Below are 19,522 nucleotides of genomic sequence, written 5' to 3'. Positions count from 1 at the left end.
CTCTACTGACGGTAAGACCTGTATACACAGATTACTCTGAACAGGGTCTGCGGCCATACACTGACGGTTTGCCATTCATACGTTTTGTGTAAGTCACAGTCATCTTGTTAGTTGTTCCTCTGAAGTACTCAGACACAGGCATTTACCGTGTTGTAGTGTAGTGTAACAACACAGCATCGTAGTATCACATTCAGTGGTGGTGACCTTATCACTTCTGTTAACATCTCACCTGCTACTCCTGCTTTTCATTCATGGACTCTTTGATTCATTCAGAGACAATATAAAACTGTTTCTAACAGAAACAAATGTGTGTCAAGAGACTCAGATCAAAGAAGGGAGAAATAACACTGAGTTTGTCTCGTCTGAATGATGACTGAAATATAGGTGTTGTCATGCAGGTCACCTGGGACTAGGAGAACTGGAATAAACATCTGTAGCAAAGTGGCAGATGTGCTGAATGGACGACCATGTCAGCAACCATACAGACATTCTACTTACATTGGTTTGGTTTATAAAGGCTAGACACACACTCCAGTGACACATACCAGTGAGTCAGCATAGACGCGGGGCAGGGTGAGTGTAGTGAACGTTAAACTGGCAGTGGAGGACTAGCAGGTGTTAGGGGGTGGGATGTGGGGGAGAGATACTCTTGCTATTACTGTATAAGAGACAGTAAAGAACAGCCTCATACACCATCTCTCGCTGTCTCTGCCCGGTATCTGAAAGGGTGACATTTCTGTGTTTGGTTAGAGGGACCACTCATAATCACTTACAGCCACATAGAGTAGACCAGACGGTCCGGTGGTTTGAGTCATTTCAACACCAAACAGTGAAGTAGTCTCAGAGAATGACACAGGAGCTCTAACGCTAACTCTCTCTGTCTCTCAACTAAATTCAAGGGCTTTAGTGGCATGGGAAACATATGTTTACATTGCCAAAGCAAGTGAAATAGATAATAAACAAAAGTGAAATAAACAATATAAAATGAACAGTAAACATTACACTCACAAAAGTTCCAAAGGAATAGAGACATTTGAAATGTCATATTATAGCTATATAGAATGTTGTAACGATGTGCAAATAGCTAAAGAAGAAAATGGAAAATAAATAAACATAAATATGAGTTGTATTTACAAGGGTGTTTGTTCTTCACTGGTTGCCCTTTTCTTGTGGCAACAGGTCACACATCTTGCTGCTGTGAGTGCACTGTGGTATTTCACCCAATACATACAGTTGAAGTTGGAAGTTTACATACACTTAGGTTGGAGTCATTAAAACTCCTTTTTCAACCACTACAAATTTCTTGTTCACAAACTATGGCTTTGACAAGTCGGTTAGGACATCTACTTTGTGCGTGACACAAGTCATTTTTCCAACAATTGTTTACAGACAGATTACGTCACTTATAATTCACTGTATCACAATTCCAGTGGCTCAGAAGTTTATATACACTAAGTTGACTGTGCCTTTAAACAGCTTGGAAAATTCCAGAAAATGATGTCATGGCTTTAGAAGCTTCTGATAGGCCAATTAACATAATTTGAGTCAATTGGAGGTGTACCTGTGGATGAATTTCAAGGCCTACCTTCAAACTCAGTGCCTCTTTTCTTGACATCATGGGAAAAGCAAAAGAAATCAGCCAAGACCTCAGAAAAAAATTGTAGACCTCCACAAGTCTGGTTCATCCTTAGGAGCAATTTCCAAATGCCAGAAGGTACCATGTTCATCTGCACAAACAATAGTACGCAAGTATACACACCATGGGACCACGCAGCTGTCATACCGCTCAGGAAGGAAACGCGTTCTGTCTCCTAGAGATAAACGTACTTTGGTGCGAAAAGTGCAAATCAATCCCAGAACAACAGCAAAGGACCTTGTGAAGATGCTGGCGGAAACAGGTACAAAAGTATCTATATCCACAGCAAAACGAGTCCTATATCGACATAACCTGAAAGGCAAGCAAGGAAGGAAGAAGCAAGGAAGAAGCCACTGCTCCAAAACCGCCATAAAAAAGCCAGACTACGGTTTGCAACTGCACATGGGGAAAAGATCGTACTTTTTGGAGAAATGTCCTCTAGTCTGATGAAACAAAATAGAACTGTTTGGCCATTATGACCATCATTATGCTTGGAGGAAAAAGGGGGAGGCTTGCAAGCAGAAGAACACCATCCCAACCGTGAAGCACGGGGGTGGAAGCATCATGTTGTGGGGGTGCTTTGCCCTAGGAGGGACTGGTGCGCTTCACAAAATAGATGGTATCATGAGGGAGGAAAATTATGTTGATATATTGAAGCAACATCTCAAGACATCAGTCAGGAAGTTAAAGCTTGGTTACAAATGGGTCATCGAAATGGACAATGACCCAAGCATACTTCCAAAGTTTGGCAAAATGGCTTAAGGACAACAAAGTCAGTCCTTAAGCCATGGAGTGGCCATCACAAAGCTCTGACCTCAATCCTGTAGAAAATGTGTGGGTAGAACTGAAAAAGCATGTGTGAGCAAGGAGGCCCACAAACCTGACTCAGTTACACCAGCTCTGTCAAGGGGAAATGGAACCAAAATCCACCCAACTTATTGTGGGAAGCTTGTGGAAGGCTAACTGAAACATTTGACCCAAGTTAAACAATTTAAAGGCAATGCTACCAAACACTAATTGAGTGTATGTAAAATTTTAACCCACTGGGAATGTGATGAAAGAAATAAAAGCTGAAATAAATAATTCTCTCTACTATTATTCTGACATTTCCCATTCTTAAAATAAAGTGGCGATCCTAACTGACCTAAGACAGGGGATTTCTGCTGGGATTAAATGCCAGGAATTGTGAAAAACTGAGTTTAAATGTATTTGGCTAAGGTGTATGTAAACTTCCGACTTCAACTGTATGTGAGTTTATCAAAATGTGATTTGTTTTCGAATTCTTTGTGGGTCTGTGTAATCTGAGGAAAACATGTGTCTCTAATATGGTCAGAAATCTGTCAGGAGGTTAGGAAGTGCAGCTCAGTTTCCACCTCATTTTGTGGACAGTGTGCACATAGCCTGTCTTCTCTTGAGAGCCAGGTCTGCCTATGACGACCTTTCTCAATAGCAAGGCCATGCTCACTGAGTCTGTACATAGTTAAAGCTTTCCTTAAGTTTGGGTCAGTCACAGTGGTCAGGTATTCTTCCAGTTTGCTCTGTTTTTGTGTTAATTATTTCCAATGTGTCAAGTAATTATCTCTCTCTCTCAGTTAACTCTCTCACTCAGTTAACTCTCTCACTCACTCTCTCGCACAATGTGAATAGTTTTCTTCTGAAAGGTTTTTCTTTCCTGTGAGAAAGATGTGTAGGTGTGTTTATAGACAGCTACCCTTACCCCTTGTATTATCTGTGATCTAAATAATGTGATGAACAGACCACCTTGTGGTTAACCCCAACAACAGGCGTGCTTGATGATGACTAACTAAGGGAGATGCAAGGTGGCCACCAACACCAACATGCCTACTGCATTTCATCATGGTATTTGTGTTACTTCTGTTTCAAACAGGCAACATGCACATCCAGAAAGGCTTTTCATAAAGTTACATTTTGGATCAATCGGATCAATCAAATCACATGATCAGTTATCTTCTCTGCTGAAAAAAAGTTGTCCCGTAAAAATAAAACATTTCTAAATGCAGCTTATCTTTGTGTGGACCTATAGAGGAGGATTAGGCAGGGAACCCCACATAAGGCTTTGACACTCAAGTTGACATGGTTTCCCCCCCATGTGTGTCTTAGTTGCTCTTTCTGTCTCGGAAAGCCGTTGGGCTGGTATGCAAAAACAGGCATTAGGGGTGAAGGTGTAGGGGTGAAAGGGAAACCACTGGACCATTCAGATGTTTGAGTGTCCCTCTCACCCACCCACGCACCCACTCTCTTAGTAAAATTGAAAAAACATCAGACATAGTACAGAATAAATGATTGGTCAAGACTCTCCATACTACAGTATGTCTTCTCAACACAATGGAGGTTAATTTATAGGGCCAATGCAGACGTTTTAAATCAATATCAAATCCTTTCTGGGTAACAATTAAGTACCTTACTGTAATAGTTTTCAATTAAAATGGTCAAAAAGAATATAAAAGATTTCTCAAACAAGAATTTAGCTAAGACTGTCTGGGAGTGGTCTGAGTAGAGAGAGGAAAAATAGCTGTTATTGGCAGAGAAGTTTGGAACTCTCGTTGTGATTGATCTATTAAGTCATTTACCACCTGGTGATGTCACCAGCCAAGCCGAAACTCCATCCATGCAAAACCTGCTTGTTAGGTCCTGTGTAGATTGTATTTTCAACCAGCAAATATCAGGAAATAACACTGATCAAATTTCTTCACACTTTTACAGTGTTAGTTTCATCAGCTGTATAATATGATACAAAATACAGGAAAACTGAATTTTGACTGATCTGGTCCTTTAATCAACATAAATATATTTGAAAAACAGAGCCTTAAATTTCCAAGCTTCACTACTGTATAACGTACTACTAAAGATGCTGCATGCATTGTAAAGAGTGCAAGGTCAGACCATTGACCCCACAGTAGAAGCCTACATGCCTATATCATTAATGATAATAGTTTTCACATTATCTATCTCACACGCACATGAAATGCTGCACCATCAGGCTAATGCATGTGCTATTTCAGGTAGACAGGTTGTAGTTGGGTTCTATGTTGTTACAGCATCTCCGGCCTCTCTAGCGTTCAACATCCTGTCAAAGCTAAACTAAGTGCAAATGGTTTTCTCTGAGCACTGTACTTCAGCCCATTACAACATTTCAGTAACCTGCGACTGTGATGTGGGTGGGAAAAAATGAATAAATATTTGTGCCTTTTAGGATAAGATCATAAATATGATTAAAGAGATTACTCTGGCATAACCTGTGCGTAGCTACATTTCAAACTGACAGTCTCAGCCTAACACATTATTTTGAAATCAGATAATCAACCAAGATCAATAGTATAGCCAGTTCAACTCTGCATACTGTAGTAACCAATCATATCTCACGGATGCTCCCATGACAGACCAATCAGGGCCAGATGAGGTTAAGAGGAGGGACTGAGAAGAGAGAAGAGGTAACCATCCTTTCTCTTACCTAAACGGACACCCAGCCAACCCTGTCATTCAACAGCCAGGCCACAATGCGTATAGGGTCGACACTCTCCACAGTGGGTGGGTTGAGTCACTCGTGAACTGGTGAGTCTCTCCATCGCACCGAACACCTCTGCTTTACTTCACTTTCCGTCCCTGCATGGTCTCCCAAGCCAATTTGTTTTTAAATCTCTCTTTCTCTCTCTCTCACTCTTTCTCTCTAACGCTTTCTCTTCACTATCCCCTCTCTGTTGATCCTGTCATCTAGCTGGTGTCTCTGTGGTTTTTAGCTTAAAAAGGTTCCTCACATGCAACTCCTGCCTTTACATGTGAGTAGAGGAGACGCCCTCTGGTTTTTCATGTGTTGTCAGAGGATGTTGAAGGTATGTCAGTGCACACTAGGTTTTCCCCTTAGCTTTATGGGCTATTGAGGACATGTAGATTTGCTTGTGGTAATATTGAAGCCTGCATACTGTAGTCCTAATGTCTGTCTGTAGCTCGCTACTGTATGTGTGATATTCAGTAATCATATCGCCATCAGTACCTGATTTCTGATGGTACTGTCCTGTATGCGTATAGCCAGGGAAGATCTACTCATTCAACTTTGTGGATAGATTAGTTTGTATGGATGATTGCATTGATGGTGGATCAAGCTATTGTTTAAGGTGCTACATGTAACATTTCTATATGTCAATAGATGCCTAGATGTCCTAGATGTCAATGATGTCAATAATAATAATGCATTTTACTTCTATTGCACATGTCAGTATCAATAAAGGAACATACAGTCGTGACTCAAATTATTGGCACCCTGATAAAGATTAGCAAAAAATACAAGCTATGCTGAAAAGATTTGAAAATGTTATTATTTTTACTAATACAATTGCTCAGAAAAAATATATTTTGTTTAACAAAAAATATTTTATTTTTCAAAAAGATAGGGGTCATAATTATTGGCACCCCTGTTTTCAATACTCCGGCACCCTCCCTTTGTGAGGATAACGGCTCTGAGTGTTTTTCTAAAATGTTATAAGAGATTGGAGAACACATTGGGAGGGATCTTAGACTACTCCTCCATACAGAATCTTTCCAGATCATTGATATCCTTTGTCTGTGCTTATGGTCCTCTTCAATTCAAACCACAAGTCCAGAGACTGAGATGGTCATTGCAAAATGTTGATTTTGTGGTCAATTAACCATTTCTTTGTGGAATGTTATGTGTGCTTGGAGTTACTGTGCTATGGCTAGATGACATGAAAGTAGACATCTCTGGCCACGCAAGAAGGATGTGATAAACAGAAAAGAACCGCATACCTACTGTAAAATATGGAGGTGGATGTTTGATGTTATGGGTCTATTTTGCTTCTACTGGTCCCGGGGCCCTTGTTAAGGTCAATGGCATCATGAAATTTACCCAGTACCAGGACATTTTAGCCAAAAGACAATAGCTCCAATCACACATCAAATTCCACAAAGAAATGGTTCATTGACCACAAAATCAACATTTTGAAATGGCTCTCTCAGTCTCTGGACTTGAACCCCATTGAAACCCTGTGGTTTGAATCGAAGAGGGCACTCACTCCATTAGCACAGATGAAGGATATCAATGATCTAGAAAGATTCTGTATGTAGGAGTTGTTTAAGATTCATCCCAATGTGTTCTCCAATCTCATAAAACATTTCAGAAAAAGGCTCAGTGCCGTTATCCTCACAAAGGGAGGGTGCACAAAGGGAGGGTGCTGGAGTATTGAAAACCGAGGTGTCAATAATTGTGACCCCTATCTTTTTAAGAAAAAAAAGTATTGTTAAACAAAATCTCTGTCTGTGAGCGAAATTGTATTAGTAGAAAATAATAGGATTTCCTCTTTTTTCAGCATACAATATAGCTTAGTATTTGTATTATGTATTTTATACAGTATTTTCTCCTCATCTTTATCAATAATTTATGTCGTGACTTGATGTCTTACTGGTGGAAATAATAGAATAGAATTTTTAAAAATGCACTCATACAATTCTCTAATATACAGTAAATAGTTAAATGAATGTCAGTAAAGACGTTCTATAAATGTTCACCCTATAAAATATTCCTGTACCAATAAAAATAATGATGAAGTGATGTTGGAATACATTGTACGATAACTGCTAATCTGCAGTTTCACTTACGCATAAACTTCATTGTCATTTTCGAGAAGGGTGGTCAATTTAATTGAATTAAATTAACTTAAAGCAGTTGCTTCTCAACAATAAGAAATTCAAAAATGTGATTGTGGGATCCCTCATGTTGTGTAGAGAAAGTTTAGCAACAACATTTAAATCTGAACATGATGATTTCTATGATCTGTTGTGTCCCCACCACCAATAACCAGCGTTATTGAGCCTTGAATGACTGGCCTTTGTATGTTTGTGTCTTGGCAAGGATAATGTATTGCACATTTGTGGACAATGTGAATCCATTATCTGGTGCATAAATATGATATAGGGGGGTGGTATATGGTCAATATACCACAGCTAAGGGCCGTTCTTAGGCACGACGCAACACGGAGCCGTGGTATATGGCAGCCCCCCGCACCTCTCTGATTCAGAGGTTGGGTTAAATGTGAAAGACACATTTCAGTTGTATGCATTCAGTTGTACAACTGACTAGGTATCCCCCTTTCCCTTTCCCTTTGTTGGCCATACACCATAAACCCCTGAGGTGCCTTATTGCTATTATAAACTGGTTACAAACATAATTAGAACAGTCAAAATAAATGTTTTGTCATACCTGTGGTATACGGTCTCATATACCATGGCTTTCAGCCAATCAGCATTCAGGGCTCGAACTACCCAGTTTATAATATGATATAATCTATAATAATACAGAGGCCATTACAGAGGCATCGTATAACAGTTGTCCATGGCCATCAGTATACTATAGTTGTTAGTTTTCGTATTTCGTTTTATTATTCACACTCTGGGGTCTATAGTCCCATTCAGCAAACAAATCACATTTTGCGTGTTTAGTAATATGTAAGCAAATGAAGGAATGTATTACTTAAAATATTGAGTTCATACTTTTGAGAGTGGAACTGACACTTTGTTTGACTATGTGTGTGTTGGAAAGAGATTAAGCATCAATTACAGTAACGATGACATTAAAGTGCTGTCATTTCAGTACCGGTATGTCTACTTTCGATCTTATCGACTGTCGCCGTCGGCGGATAGAAATGGAGTTACTGTACTGAGCAGAGGTTACTGTGCCAAAGTGCTCCATGGGACAGTTCTCTCAGAGACAGGTCAGTTGGAGGAGCAGAATAGAGGATACACAACCACACACATAACTGACCACTTGGATTTTTTAATGAAGGGGTTTTTAATGAGTTCAAAAATAAAGTCAGTTTTAACCTGTTTTGCAGTGGTGTAAGTAAAAATACTTTAAAGTACTACTTAAGTAGATTTTTTCAGTATCTGTACTTTACTATTTATATTTCTGACAACTTTTACTTTTACTCCACTACATTCCTTAAGAAAATATGTACGTTTTACTCCCATACATTTTCTCTGACACCGAAAAGTACTCATTATATTTTGAATGCTCAGGCAGGACAGCTATATGGTCCAATTCACGTATCTATTAATATAACACGTTGTCATCCCTACTGCCTCTGATCTGGCTGACTAAACGCAACTACTGTGTTTGTAAATGATGTCTGCGTGTTGGAGAGTGCCGCTGGTTGTCCGTAAATAAGAAAACCAAGAAATTCTTGCCACCTGGTTTGCTTAATATAAGGAATTTGATGTAAAGCATTTTGTTGTACTGTTTACGTATAACAATTTAGTACTTTTTCCACCATTGTAATTAAGTACATTTAAAACCAGATACTTTTAGACTTTTACTCAAGTAGTATTTTACTGGATGACTTTCACTTTTACTTTAGTCATTTTCTATTAAGGTATCTTTACTTTTACTCAAGTATGACAATTGAGTACTTTTTCCACCACTGCTGTTTAGTAGGATTGTGCACAATATAGTACAGAACTGCGGTTAATCCACTTTTGTAAATTGACGTGACCCATTTCTTTTCAACACAATCCTGTCATATCAAGACTCACTACTGCATGTTCCAATAGCACAATTTGATTTATACCACATACAGCACACTGTTACAACTGTAGATGCCTATCAAAACCAAATTACAGTACACTATAGGTTGTTGTTCATCAAACAAACTTGTCGTCTGTCTGTGAAGCCTGTGTGTACTGGCATTAGTCATAGTGTCATATTCTGAGGAGGTTTGTGGCTTCTGAGTGTATACCTGAGAGATTAATTTCAAAGCTGACATGAAACATAACATTTCCACACGTCAACCAGATATACAGCCTCCGCCACTTATTTTTTCTACAGAGGTCAGATATAAGACGTGCTAAAAACATCTGTGAAATATGCTGTACTTCATCAACCACAGAATTGACAAAGACCTTTTAAGCCCCAGATTGCTACACAAGGACTTCAGGGGAAATGGACTTAAAGATAATATCATGAATGGATATAATTTCATACGACATGTTCTTGAGATTCATTTCACTTCATGCTGCAGACTGTGAAATGCCACTCAGTATTTATTGATATGTAATATGATCGACATATCAATTGCTTGTGTAATGTTGAACTTTTTAAGTCATTCTTGCATTGTGTCAGTCCCTTGCGGGCTATGAATTTCCAAAACCCTAGTAACCAACAGCACGTTATCAACCTAACCTACGTCAGCAGGTGATATGATCTGCCCTCTGAGTTTCCAACCCCCTCTTCTCTCACCCCTGATAGCTTGAAAACATCCTAAACGTCTGGCGTCGATGGAAAAACACTAAGAACCAGAGGCGTGGGATATAATCTATTTATCACAAACCCAATCTCTGCAATTTACCTATTTATACAAATACATTTTCCAACTTGCTATCTGCCATTTTAATTTCTCAGAAGCATTACAAAAAATGATCACATTGAGATAATTTCACTGTCTCCTTTTTCCTATAGGTTGAATGGCGTTGTCTCAAACAGTTTCCAAACCATCTCCTATCCACCTGCCCATCTTCTCTTTCCATCACTCCTCCCTTCCTCCTCCATACCTCTAAGATGATCCGAGTTCACAACACCCAGTACTCCCTCTTCCTGCGCCAGGCAGATGTCCTACGTCGCTCGGGGACACTGTGTGATGCTGTTATCTCAGTGGAGAGCAAGGTGTTCAGGGCCCATCGGCTGGTGCTGGCCTGCGTTAGCAAAACCCTGGAGCATCAGCTCACCCTGCAGGCTGCATACTCAAACCAGCACGATCGCCTCAACCAACCTCACCACTGTAGTCTGGAGCTCCTCTCTCCACACACCTTCCAGCAGGTCCTGGACTTTGCATACACCGAGACACTGGAGGTCCCTGTGGATGATCTTCCCCAGCTTCTGAGGGCAGCCAAGCTCCTGGAGATGCATTCTCTGGAGGAGCAGTGTCGCAGCCAGCTGAAGAGAAATCTGGGGTGCCTGACGAGAGAGAGAAGAGAGTTGAGAGAAATAAGAGAAGTGAGAGGAACAAAAGAAACTGGAGAAATGACAGAAACAAAAGTTCAGATAACAGAGGAGAGAGATGAGAAAGAATCCCTGAAAGGAAGTCCCATTCCAGAAGAGGGGGATCCCCAGACAATTCCCTCCGTTGATCTGGAGCCCCAGAGCAGCCCATTCACTGAGGACCCCACTTTTCCTGACACTAGGGATAACTCCTCTGGTTCATCACCACCACAGAGAAAAAGGCCAAAGCCACTCACACCCACACTAGTGGCCACCACATCGCCTCCATCCAGAGACAGTGTCATCGCCACCACTGCTGCCACCATCCAACCCCCTCCCCCTCCTCCCCCAGCGTCAAGGGTCATGTGGCACCAAGTCAACACCCTGAGGAAGATGGCCTTGAACTATAACGACATCCTAGCAGCCAGTTCCTCTTCCCTTCACCCCTCACAGCACCTGGTGACATACCCCTTCCACCTCTCCACTCCCCACATGTACCCCCTGCTAACGTCCTCACGCCCGCCCCAGGTCCACAGCGCCGTCCTGGGCTACCCGGGCATCCTGCATCCATACCACCACCCTCTGCTCTCTGGGTCTCGGGAGCTGGGGGACATCCTGAAGCAAGGTCTGCTGGGAAAAAGAGACCCGATGGATAAAGTGTTGATAGGTGGAGCACCAGGGGAAGGGCAAAGGTAAGACCACTCTGGAGGGGTTTTATACTACAGACGTTTTGGTCTTCATTCTTCTCCTTCTTTCCCTGTTCTCATTTCTACAATATAGTTCAGAATCTCCCTAATTTGCTTACATTAAGTAACACATATCGACACAGCTATCTGACTCATTCTTGTTTGGGTGGATCTGAGTGAAAGTTCTAGCCTCCTGTTCTTTCCTATAAGCAGAGTTTCCCCTGTCTCCAGTTAACCCTCTCCTGTCTGTCATATTCACATGATGTACAGTGGGGCAAAAAAAGTATTTAGTCAGCCACTAATTTTGCAAGTTCTCCCACTTAAAAAGATGAGAGAGGCCTGTAATTTTCATCATTTATCATCACTTCAACTATGACAGACAAAATGAGAAAAAAAATCCAGAAAATCACATTGTAGGATTTTTAATTCATTTATTTGCAAATTATGGTGGAAAATAAGGAATTTGGTCAATAACAAAAGTTTCTCAATACTTTGTTATATACCCTTTGTTGGCAATGACAGAGGTCAAACGTTTTCTGTAAGTCTTCACAAGGTTTTCACACACTGTTGCTGGTATTTTGGCCCATTCCCCCATGCAGATCTCCTCTAGAGCAGTGATGTTTTGGGGCTGTTGCTGGGCAACACGGACTTTCAACTCCCTCCAAAGATTTTCTATGGGGTTGAGATCTGTAGACTGGCTAGGCCATTCCAGGACCTTGAAATGCTTCTTATGAAGCCACTCCTTCGTTGCCCGGGCAGTGTGTTTGGGATCATTGTCATGCTGAAAGACCCAGCCACGTTTCATCTTCAATGCCCTTGCTGATGGAAGGAGGTTTTCACTCAATCTCACGATACATGGCCCCATTCATTCTGTCCTTTACACGGATCAGTTGTCCTGGTCCCTTTGCAGAAAAACAGCCCCAAAGCATGATGTTTCCACCCCCATGCTTCACAGTAGGTATGGTGTTCTTTGGATGCAACTCAGCATTCTTTGTCCTCCAAACACGACAAGTTGAGTTTTTACCAAAAAGTTATATTTTGGTTTCATCTGACCATATGACATTCTCCCAATCTTCTTCTGAATCATCCAAATGCTCTCTAGCAAACTTCAGACGGGCCTGGACATGTACTGGCTTAAGCAGGGGGACACGTCTTGCTCTGCAGGATTTGAGTCCCTGGCGGTGTAGTGTGTTACTGATGGTAGGCTTTGTTACTTTGGTCCCAGCTCTCTGCAGGTCATTCACTAGGTCCCCCGTGTGGTTCTGGGATTTTTGCTCACCGTTCTTGTGATCATTTTGACCCCACGGGGTGAGATCTTGCGTGGAGTCCCAGATCGAGGGAGATTATCAGTGGTCTTGTATGTCTTCCATTTCCTAATAATTGCTCCCACAGTTGATTTCTTCAAACCAAGCTGCTTACCTATTGCAGATTCAGTCTTCCCAGCCTGGTGCAGGTCTACAATTCTGTTTCTGGTGTCCTTTGACAGCTCTTTGGTCTTGGTCATAGTGGAGTTTGGAGTGTGACTGTTTGAGGTTGTGGACAGGTGTCTTTTATACTGATAACAAGTTCAAACAGGTGCCATTAATACAGGTAATGAGTGGAGGACAGAGGAGCCTCTTAAAGAAGTTACAGGTCTGTGAGAGCCAGAAATCTTGCTTGTTTGTAGGTGACCAAATTCCTTATTTTCCACCATAATTTGCAAATAAATGAATAAAAAATCCTACAATGTGATTTTCTGGATTTTTTTTTCTCATTTTGTATGTTATAGTTGAAGTGTACCTATGATGAAAATTACAGGCCTCTCATCTTTTTAAGTGGGAGAACTTGCACAATTGGTGGCTGACTAAATACTTTTTTGCCCCACTGTATATTATGAATGTAGATGGTCATTCATATTAGCTGCGTCCAAACCACAGAACAGCTGCTGAAGCCATGTTATGTGGTCTGTCCCTTGATGGTGGCATTACACTGTATCTCGTTTCTGGTTTTACAGTGAAGCTACTTCCTCTTTTCTAATGCAGAGACATGATGTACAGTATGGTGTAATTGAAAGGCTCTATAAAGCAGTTTTCTGCATAGTATCTAAAGGGGGAGCCCCCTTAGTTTCTCCCCTCCCTTGCAAATATCAACCATGAAAGACATTCAGATCCACTACGGATCAGTTACAAGCTGTTTCAGTCCTGTTCTTAAACAATGTCTGCCTATTTTTTATTTAACTTTTATTTAATCAGGGGAGTCCATTGAGCCCTGAGGACAACACATTTTACACAAACATTCCAAAAAAAAATGTATAAAGAAATGCAGTTTACAATTTGGTATAAGGTCCCCGAAATACACATTGCACATTGCACACACACACACACACACACACACACACACACATGCATAACATGATACATACTGCACTCCCTCGGATACCACCTTGACCTCCAGGTCAGAAATAACATATGGCTCAGATCAGAGTACGACAAAGTACTACAGAATGAGTGTAAGTAGTCTTAAAACTGTGTTTATGTGATCCTGTTTCAGTGTGGAAACTATCGGTCGTCAACATCTCTCTGACTTCCTCCTCCCTCCTGTTGCTGATCTCTGAGGTTTTTCTGATATCTCTGGCCATTTCATTTAGGTGGCGTAGGAAACCATCTAGCAGACTTTGTAGCAGATTTGTCACTTTTGTTTATTTGGGGGATTTTAGGGCCATAAAGAGCGTTACCACTCTTCCATTCATCTCTGAAAAATCATTCACCTATGGTTTTTCAGTCTAGCTAACAAAGTGCGTCAGATGCTGTGGAAAGTCCCTTTTCTATGTGACACTTAACATACAGTACCATTGTAACGCCTGGCCTCTTCCTCAGAACCCCAACCTACGACAGTTGGGTGCTTACATTTGACATCAATAGACAGGTACATATAGCCTGCGGTTGGAGAGGCAGGGGAGAAGGACAGGATGTCACAAGATGGTGTGCAAATCAATCTGCTTTGGCATGACACTCATTGCAACACATCAACTGGGTTATCTAATAGTGGTTCGGTGACCACCATGCTCACGTGTTTGCCTTACAACAGTTACATTGACTCTTGTCCTTGAAATAAAGTTTTATCTTCTATGGGGCCAGATACTCCCAGGAGCGTCCAGGAAGAACCCAGGACTGTCAGCACTGCAGCAAGGTCCTCCTGGGCAGCTCATGGCTGCAGGGCTCAACCACCAACTCCTCAGGTACTGTAATGTCACAACATTCACTCAGTGCTTTTTCACTAGACCACTAACTGGGGTACATTGCAAAAAGCATAATCTCAAAATGTGAATATTGTATTGGGAGCTGTACAGAACTAAGACGTGACTGTATTCTTAATGTTCTAATGGATACATGGCAGTGACATTTCTAACAGTGTGACCCTTAACCTCTATCGTCATAGGGACAGAGCATATAGGAAACATGAGAGAGAGAGAGAAGAGTGCCTGAGGGAGAACGAGAGAGAAAGAGAATAAGAGAGTGAGAGAGAAAGAGTAGGGGAGATAAAGGAGCGAGAGAAGCATGTCTTATGAAGAACGAGAGAAAGAGAGTGAAAGAGTGAGAGAGAGTGGGGGAGAGAGAAAGAGTAAGAGAAAGAGAGTGAGAGAGAAAGAGTGTGAGAAAGAGAAAGACAGTAGGAGAAGTGTGCCTTAGGGAGAATGAGAGAGAACGAGAGAAAAAGAGAGTGAGAGAGTGAGAGTGAGAGAGAGAGAGAGAGAGAGAGAGAGTGGGGGAGAGAGAAAGAGTATGAGAGAGAGAGATACAGAAACAGAAAGACAGACAGAGTGAGTGAGTTGTGGCTTTGTGCTGGCGGTGCAGCAGTGCGGTAAGCTGGCAGAACAAACAGTACGTTCTGCAATGTGCTGGTGGTTTTGATACAGTGCCAAAGGGGAAAAAAGCGTACATCTTTTTTTCACTCTATGTAGGGTGGTCAAATCAGCCTCACATCTTTACAGTCTGTGTTTGTGTGATGGGGTTAGCACTGTCACTCGCTCGTTACAGTACGACTGAGAGACGCTATTCATGTGACTTAAGATTATCTCCACTGATTGTCTCCACCAAATTGAATGGACAGCCAAGAGTAACACATTTAGTTGAATAATGAGTGTTTCACTGACTTCAACTGGTCACTTTTATCAGACTTGATCATTTTAGTCCTCATAAGTGGGATACTTATCAAGCTTAGACATCAGAGGTTTGTGTGTTCTAAGCGAGAGGCCAAGGAAGGTTTGGACAGGAAGCTAATTGAGAACAGGCTGAATTTTAGTGAGAGAGGAGTGAACGCTTTATTGTGGTCTTGGTCCTTGCTCTCCCGCACCTCTCTCTCTCTCTCTCTCGCTCTCATCTCAATCTCCATCTCCCCCCCCCCCCCCCCCCCCCCCCCACCCCCACCCCACCCCTATTCAGCACCCTGTATGTGTTCTACAGAGCCCCATAGTAACTGTGTAAAACAGTATCACTAACTGCCACCAAAGGGCTAGAGAGATGACAGCTCTACTTCAGAATCACACCTCGGTCAGATTATAGAGAAATACAAAGGTACACGATGAGAGGAAACCAAGGTTCTTCTTGTCAATTTGAACCTCGTGAAAGAATGTGGTGTATTTATAGAACTATCTCTGGTAAAAGGACATTTACATTTAAGTCATTTAGCAGACGCTTTTATCCAGAGCGACTTACAAATTGGAAAGTTCATACATATTCATCCTGGTCCCCCCGTGGGAATTGAACCCTGGTCCCCCCGTGGGAAATTAATCCACAACCCTGGCGTTGCAAGTGCCATGCTCTACCAACTGAGCCACACGGGACCAAAAGGAGGTCTTAGTTATCCTTATCTAGGTGTGTGACAAACACAATTATGCTACATAACAGTTGTATAATACCATTTCATACAATACCCACTGTAATTTAAAAAAAAAAGTAATCTTTGAACTTATCGTCACAAATGAAGACAACAAAAAATGTTGAGTGAAGAAGGTTGCTGCTATGACAACAGTAAGCCTTTACAGTCATGAGTGTGACCCGTCCTACAGAGAATCCATCTGCATGCAATGTGGCTGAGCTCATATCACCTTTTAGTGCTATTAGTAGGTCATCACTCTGGCCTGACACTATTGTTTAATCGGGTAATGGTCACCAATGATTGTGCTGATAAATATAGACGTGTGAGAAAACAATTAACCCATACTCTCATTTATACAGGCTGCAGTGGGGAGCACAGGGGGACCGTCAGGGGAAGAAACGCATACAGTATAGAAATGGAGCTAAGCTAGGTTAATTAATACTGATGTTCAATGGACGGTTCTGTCTGTATACACATAATGTATGTTCATGTAAAGTTAACTATAACTAATTAAGTTACTCATCACAAAATACTAAATGAAAAAAGGAATTTATATGACATGGAATGATTACAATTCTACCCCCACCCCCTCTTGTTGCTCTCTCCTCCCCAGGCTCAGGTGAGACTTCTCTGGGGTGTAAGTACTGTGATCGTGACTTCAAGGTGGAGCGGTCACTGCCGTCCCACCGGCGAGATCAGGGAGGAGAGAAGCCCTACCAGTGTAAACGCTGCTCCAAGAGGTTCAGCCTCAAACACCAACTGGATACACACCACCGGGTACACACAGGTATTATATCCCCCTGTGTGTGTGTGTGTGTGTGTGTGTGTGTGTGTGTGTGTGTGTGTGTGTGTGTGTGTGTGTGTGTGTGTGTGTGTGTGTGTGTGTGTGTGTGTGTGTGTGTGTGGTTGGGGGTGTGGGTGTGTGTTTTAATGTGTCAGTCATTGTGTATGTGCTTGCCTGCTCACTCTCAATGTCAACCCCAGGAGAGAAGCCGTTTGAGTGCCGTCTGTGTGGCCAGCGGTCAAGGGACTACTCAGCCATGATCAAGCACCTGCGGACCCACGGCGGGGCCACACCCTACCAGTGTACTGCCTGCCTGGAGTTCTGTAGCAGCCTGGCTGCCATGCAGAAACACCTGAAGAACCACCCGCTGCAGGACTTCCCCCCAGACTGGACCATCAGCAGCACCTACCTGTACACATGCCATACCTGAGCTAGCTTGAAGGCAAATGTAATGTCAATAGAGAATAATTTTACTGCCAAACAACTACATCTCAGGGAAACTAACTCATAGCATGTAATGTACATACATGGTAACAAGACACCAGTTACCGTAGAATTTATCCATGTACTCCAAAAGTGCATGGAGTACGTCAATGCATATTTTCACCACTAGAGGGACACTGGGTCTCAGAAAAGAACATAAAACATGTCTTGCATCAACAGCATTATCATTATCAAGCACAGTATTATTACCATTCTATCATGGCTGCACCTGAAGACAGTGGCGGTTCTAGACCATTACAACTAGGGGGGCCAAGCTGGGGCCAGTTGTACTGTTAGAGGGGCCAGTTGTACTGTTAGAGAGGCCAGTTACATTAGACGTTATTGTTGTCATATTTTCTTCACTGCATTGCAGGCATTAGCAGGCAAAAGACCATGTTCATTATCATTCACCAATTTATTTGCATTTTCTGTCTAATAACGGATGTAAAAAAAAGAACAAGAGCAAAAATTAGTTATGTAAAAATTATTTCATACTCCACATTTAGGGGGGGCACAAGGGGTTCCAAAATTGTTGTCAATTGTTGTCAACCCCCCCCCCCCCAACCCCCCCCCCAGAGCCGCTAGTGGCTGAGGAGTCAGTCACTTCCAAGAGACAAGGAAAGGAAACATCAAGACTATTTAGAGGCAGCAAAAATGTGTCCTTGTTTCATATGAATGTTTCCATCTATGTTTGTCCATTATCTCTCTCAAGACAACTTGGAGCAATCGTTTTGAACGCAAATTCTTGCTTTTCATTTATCCATATATGTTTAGTACATTTAGATGTTGTTAGATTCATATTTACAGTGCCTATAGAGTCTGCACCTCCTGTCTGCACCTCCTGGAATTATTTTGCACGTTCTTTTGCATTACAAAGTGGGATAGAAAAATATTTAATTTTTTTTTAAAATCATTAATCTACACAAAATACTCCCTAATGTCAAAGTGAAAAGAAAATTCTACACATTTTTACAAATGAATAAAAATTAAATAACAAAAATATAGTAGCTGCAGAACTACTCATCCCCTTTGTTTAGGCAAGCCTAAAAGAAGTCAAATGTGTCTTAACAAATCACATAAGTTATATGGGCTCCCTCTGTGTGAAATAATAGGGGTTGACATGATTTTGGAACGACTACCCCTTTCTCTGTCCTCCATACATACAGCCAAGTATTGAATTTGAAGCACATATTCAACTACAAAGGCCAGGGAGCTTTTTGAAAGCCTCATAAAGAAGACCACTGATTGGTAGATGGGTAACAATAACAAATCAGACATTGAATATATCTTTAAGCATGGTCAAATTAATAATGAGGCTGTGGAGGATGCATTAAACCACCCAGACACATCAAAGATGCAGTCATCCTTCTGATCTGAGCTGCAGGACATTAAGGAAACTGCTTAGGGATGTTATTTTGAGGCCATTGATGATTTTAAAACAACTACAGAGTTCAATGGCTGTGATGGGAGAAAACTGAGGATGGATCAACAACATTGTAGTGACTCCACAAGAATGGCCTAAATGACCTGAGTGAAAAGAAGAATAAAAATATAAAGAATAAAAATACTCCAAAACACGCATAAAAGGCACTAAAGTAATACTGCAACAACAACAAAAACATGGCAAAGGAATACACCTTTTGGCCTAAATGCAAAGCCTTATAATGTACTTATCTAATCAAGGTATATTAGTGTCTTCCACTTTGATATTACAGAGTATTTTGTGGAGGCCGTTTGTAAAGGCAGTCATTGTTGTTCTCCCCCTTAGACGAGGAGGAGCATGGATAGGACCAAGATGCGGATTGAGGGAAATAAGCCATCTTTTAATGAAAAACAGCAAACAAGACACTACAAACTACAAAACAACAAACGTGACTAACCTTCAACTGTCCTGTGAGGACACAGGAACAAACACCCACAAAACACCAGTGAAACCCTGGCTGCCTTTGTATGACTCTCAATTAGAGACAAACAATACACACCTGTCTCTAATTGAGAATCATACCAGGCCGAACACAAAACCCCACATAGAAATACAAACATAGACAAACCCACCCAACTCACGCCCTGACCAA

The 19,522-nt window shown here is 41.6% G+C and overlaps 1 protein-coding gene across 1 annotated transcript; it reads left to right on the top strand.

The window, feature by feature from the left end:
• Positions 1–5,103: 5,103 nt before the first annotated feature.
• LOC129838023 (zinc finger and BTB domain-containing protein 16-like) lies at positions 5,104–18,011 on the top strand. Its single transcript, XM_055904684.1, has 5 exons — positions 5,104–5,209; positions 10,119–11,329; positions 14,440–14,540; positions 16,794–16,967; positions 17,165–18,011. The coding sequence occupies exons 2-5, from the start codon at positions 10,218–10,220 to the stop codon at positions 17,392–17,394; spliced, it is 1,617 nt and encodes a 538-aa protein (XP_055760659.1). The 5' UTR covers positions 5,104–5,209; positions 10,119–10,217; the 3' UTR covers positions 17,395–18,011.
• The last annotated feature ends 1,511 nt before the right edge of the window (positions 18,012–19,522 follow it).

Source organism: Salvelinus fontinalis, chromosome 38, assembly GCF_029448725.1.
Source record: "Salvelinus fontinalis isolate EN_2023a chromosome 38, ASM2944872v1, whole genome shotgun sequence".
NCBI classification, from domain to species: domain Eukaryota; kingdom Metazoa; phylum Chordata; class Actinopteri; order Salmoniformes; family Salmonidae; genus Salvelinus; species Salvelinus fontinalis.
The sequence above is the reverse complement of the archived record's forward strand: the minus strand, read 5'-3'. Positions and strand labels throughout refer to the sequence as shown.

What these genes read in the sequence shown, in the direction of transcription:
- LOC129838023 (XM_055904684.1), top strand. Translation starts at nt 10,218, where the DNA reads ATGATCCGAGTTCACAACACCCAGTACTCCCTCTTCCTGCGCCAGGCA. An exon ending in CTCAACCACCAACTCCTCAG is followed by an intron (nt 14,541 to 16,793) that starts GTACTGTAATGT and finishes TCTCCTCCCCAG; the next exon opens with GCTCAGGTGAGACTTCTCTG. An exon ending in ACACCACCGGGTACACACAG is followed by an intron (nt 16,968 to 17,164) that starts GTATTATATCCC and finishes TGTCAACCCCAG; the next exon opens with GAGAGAAGCCGTTTGAGTGC.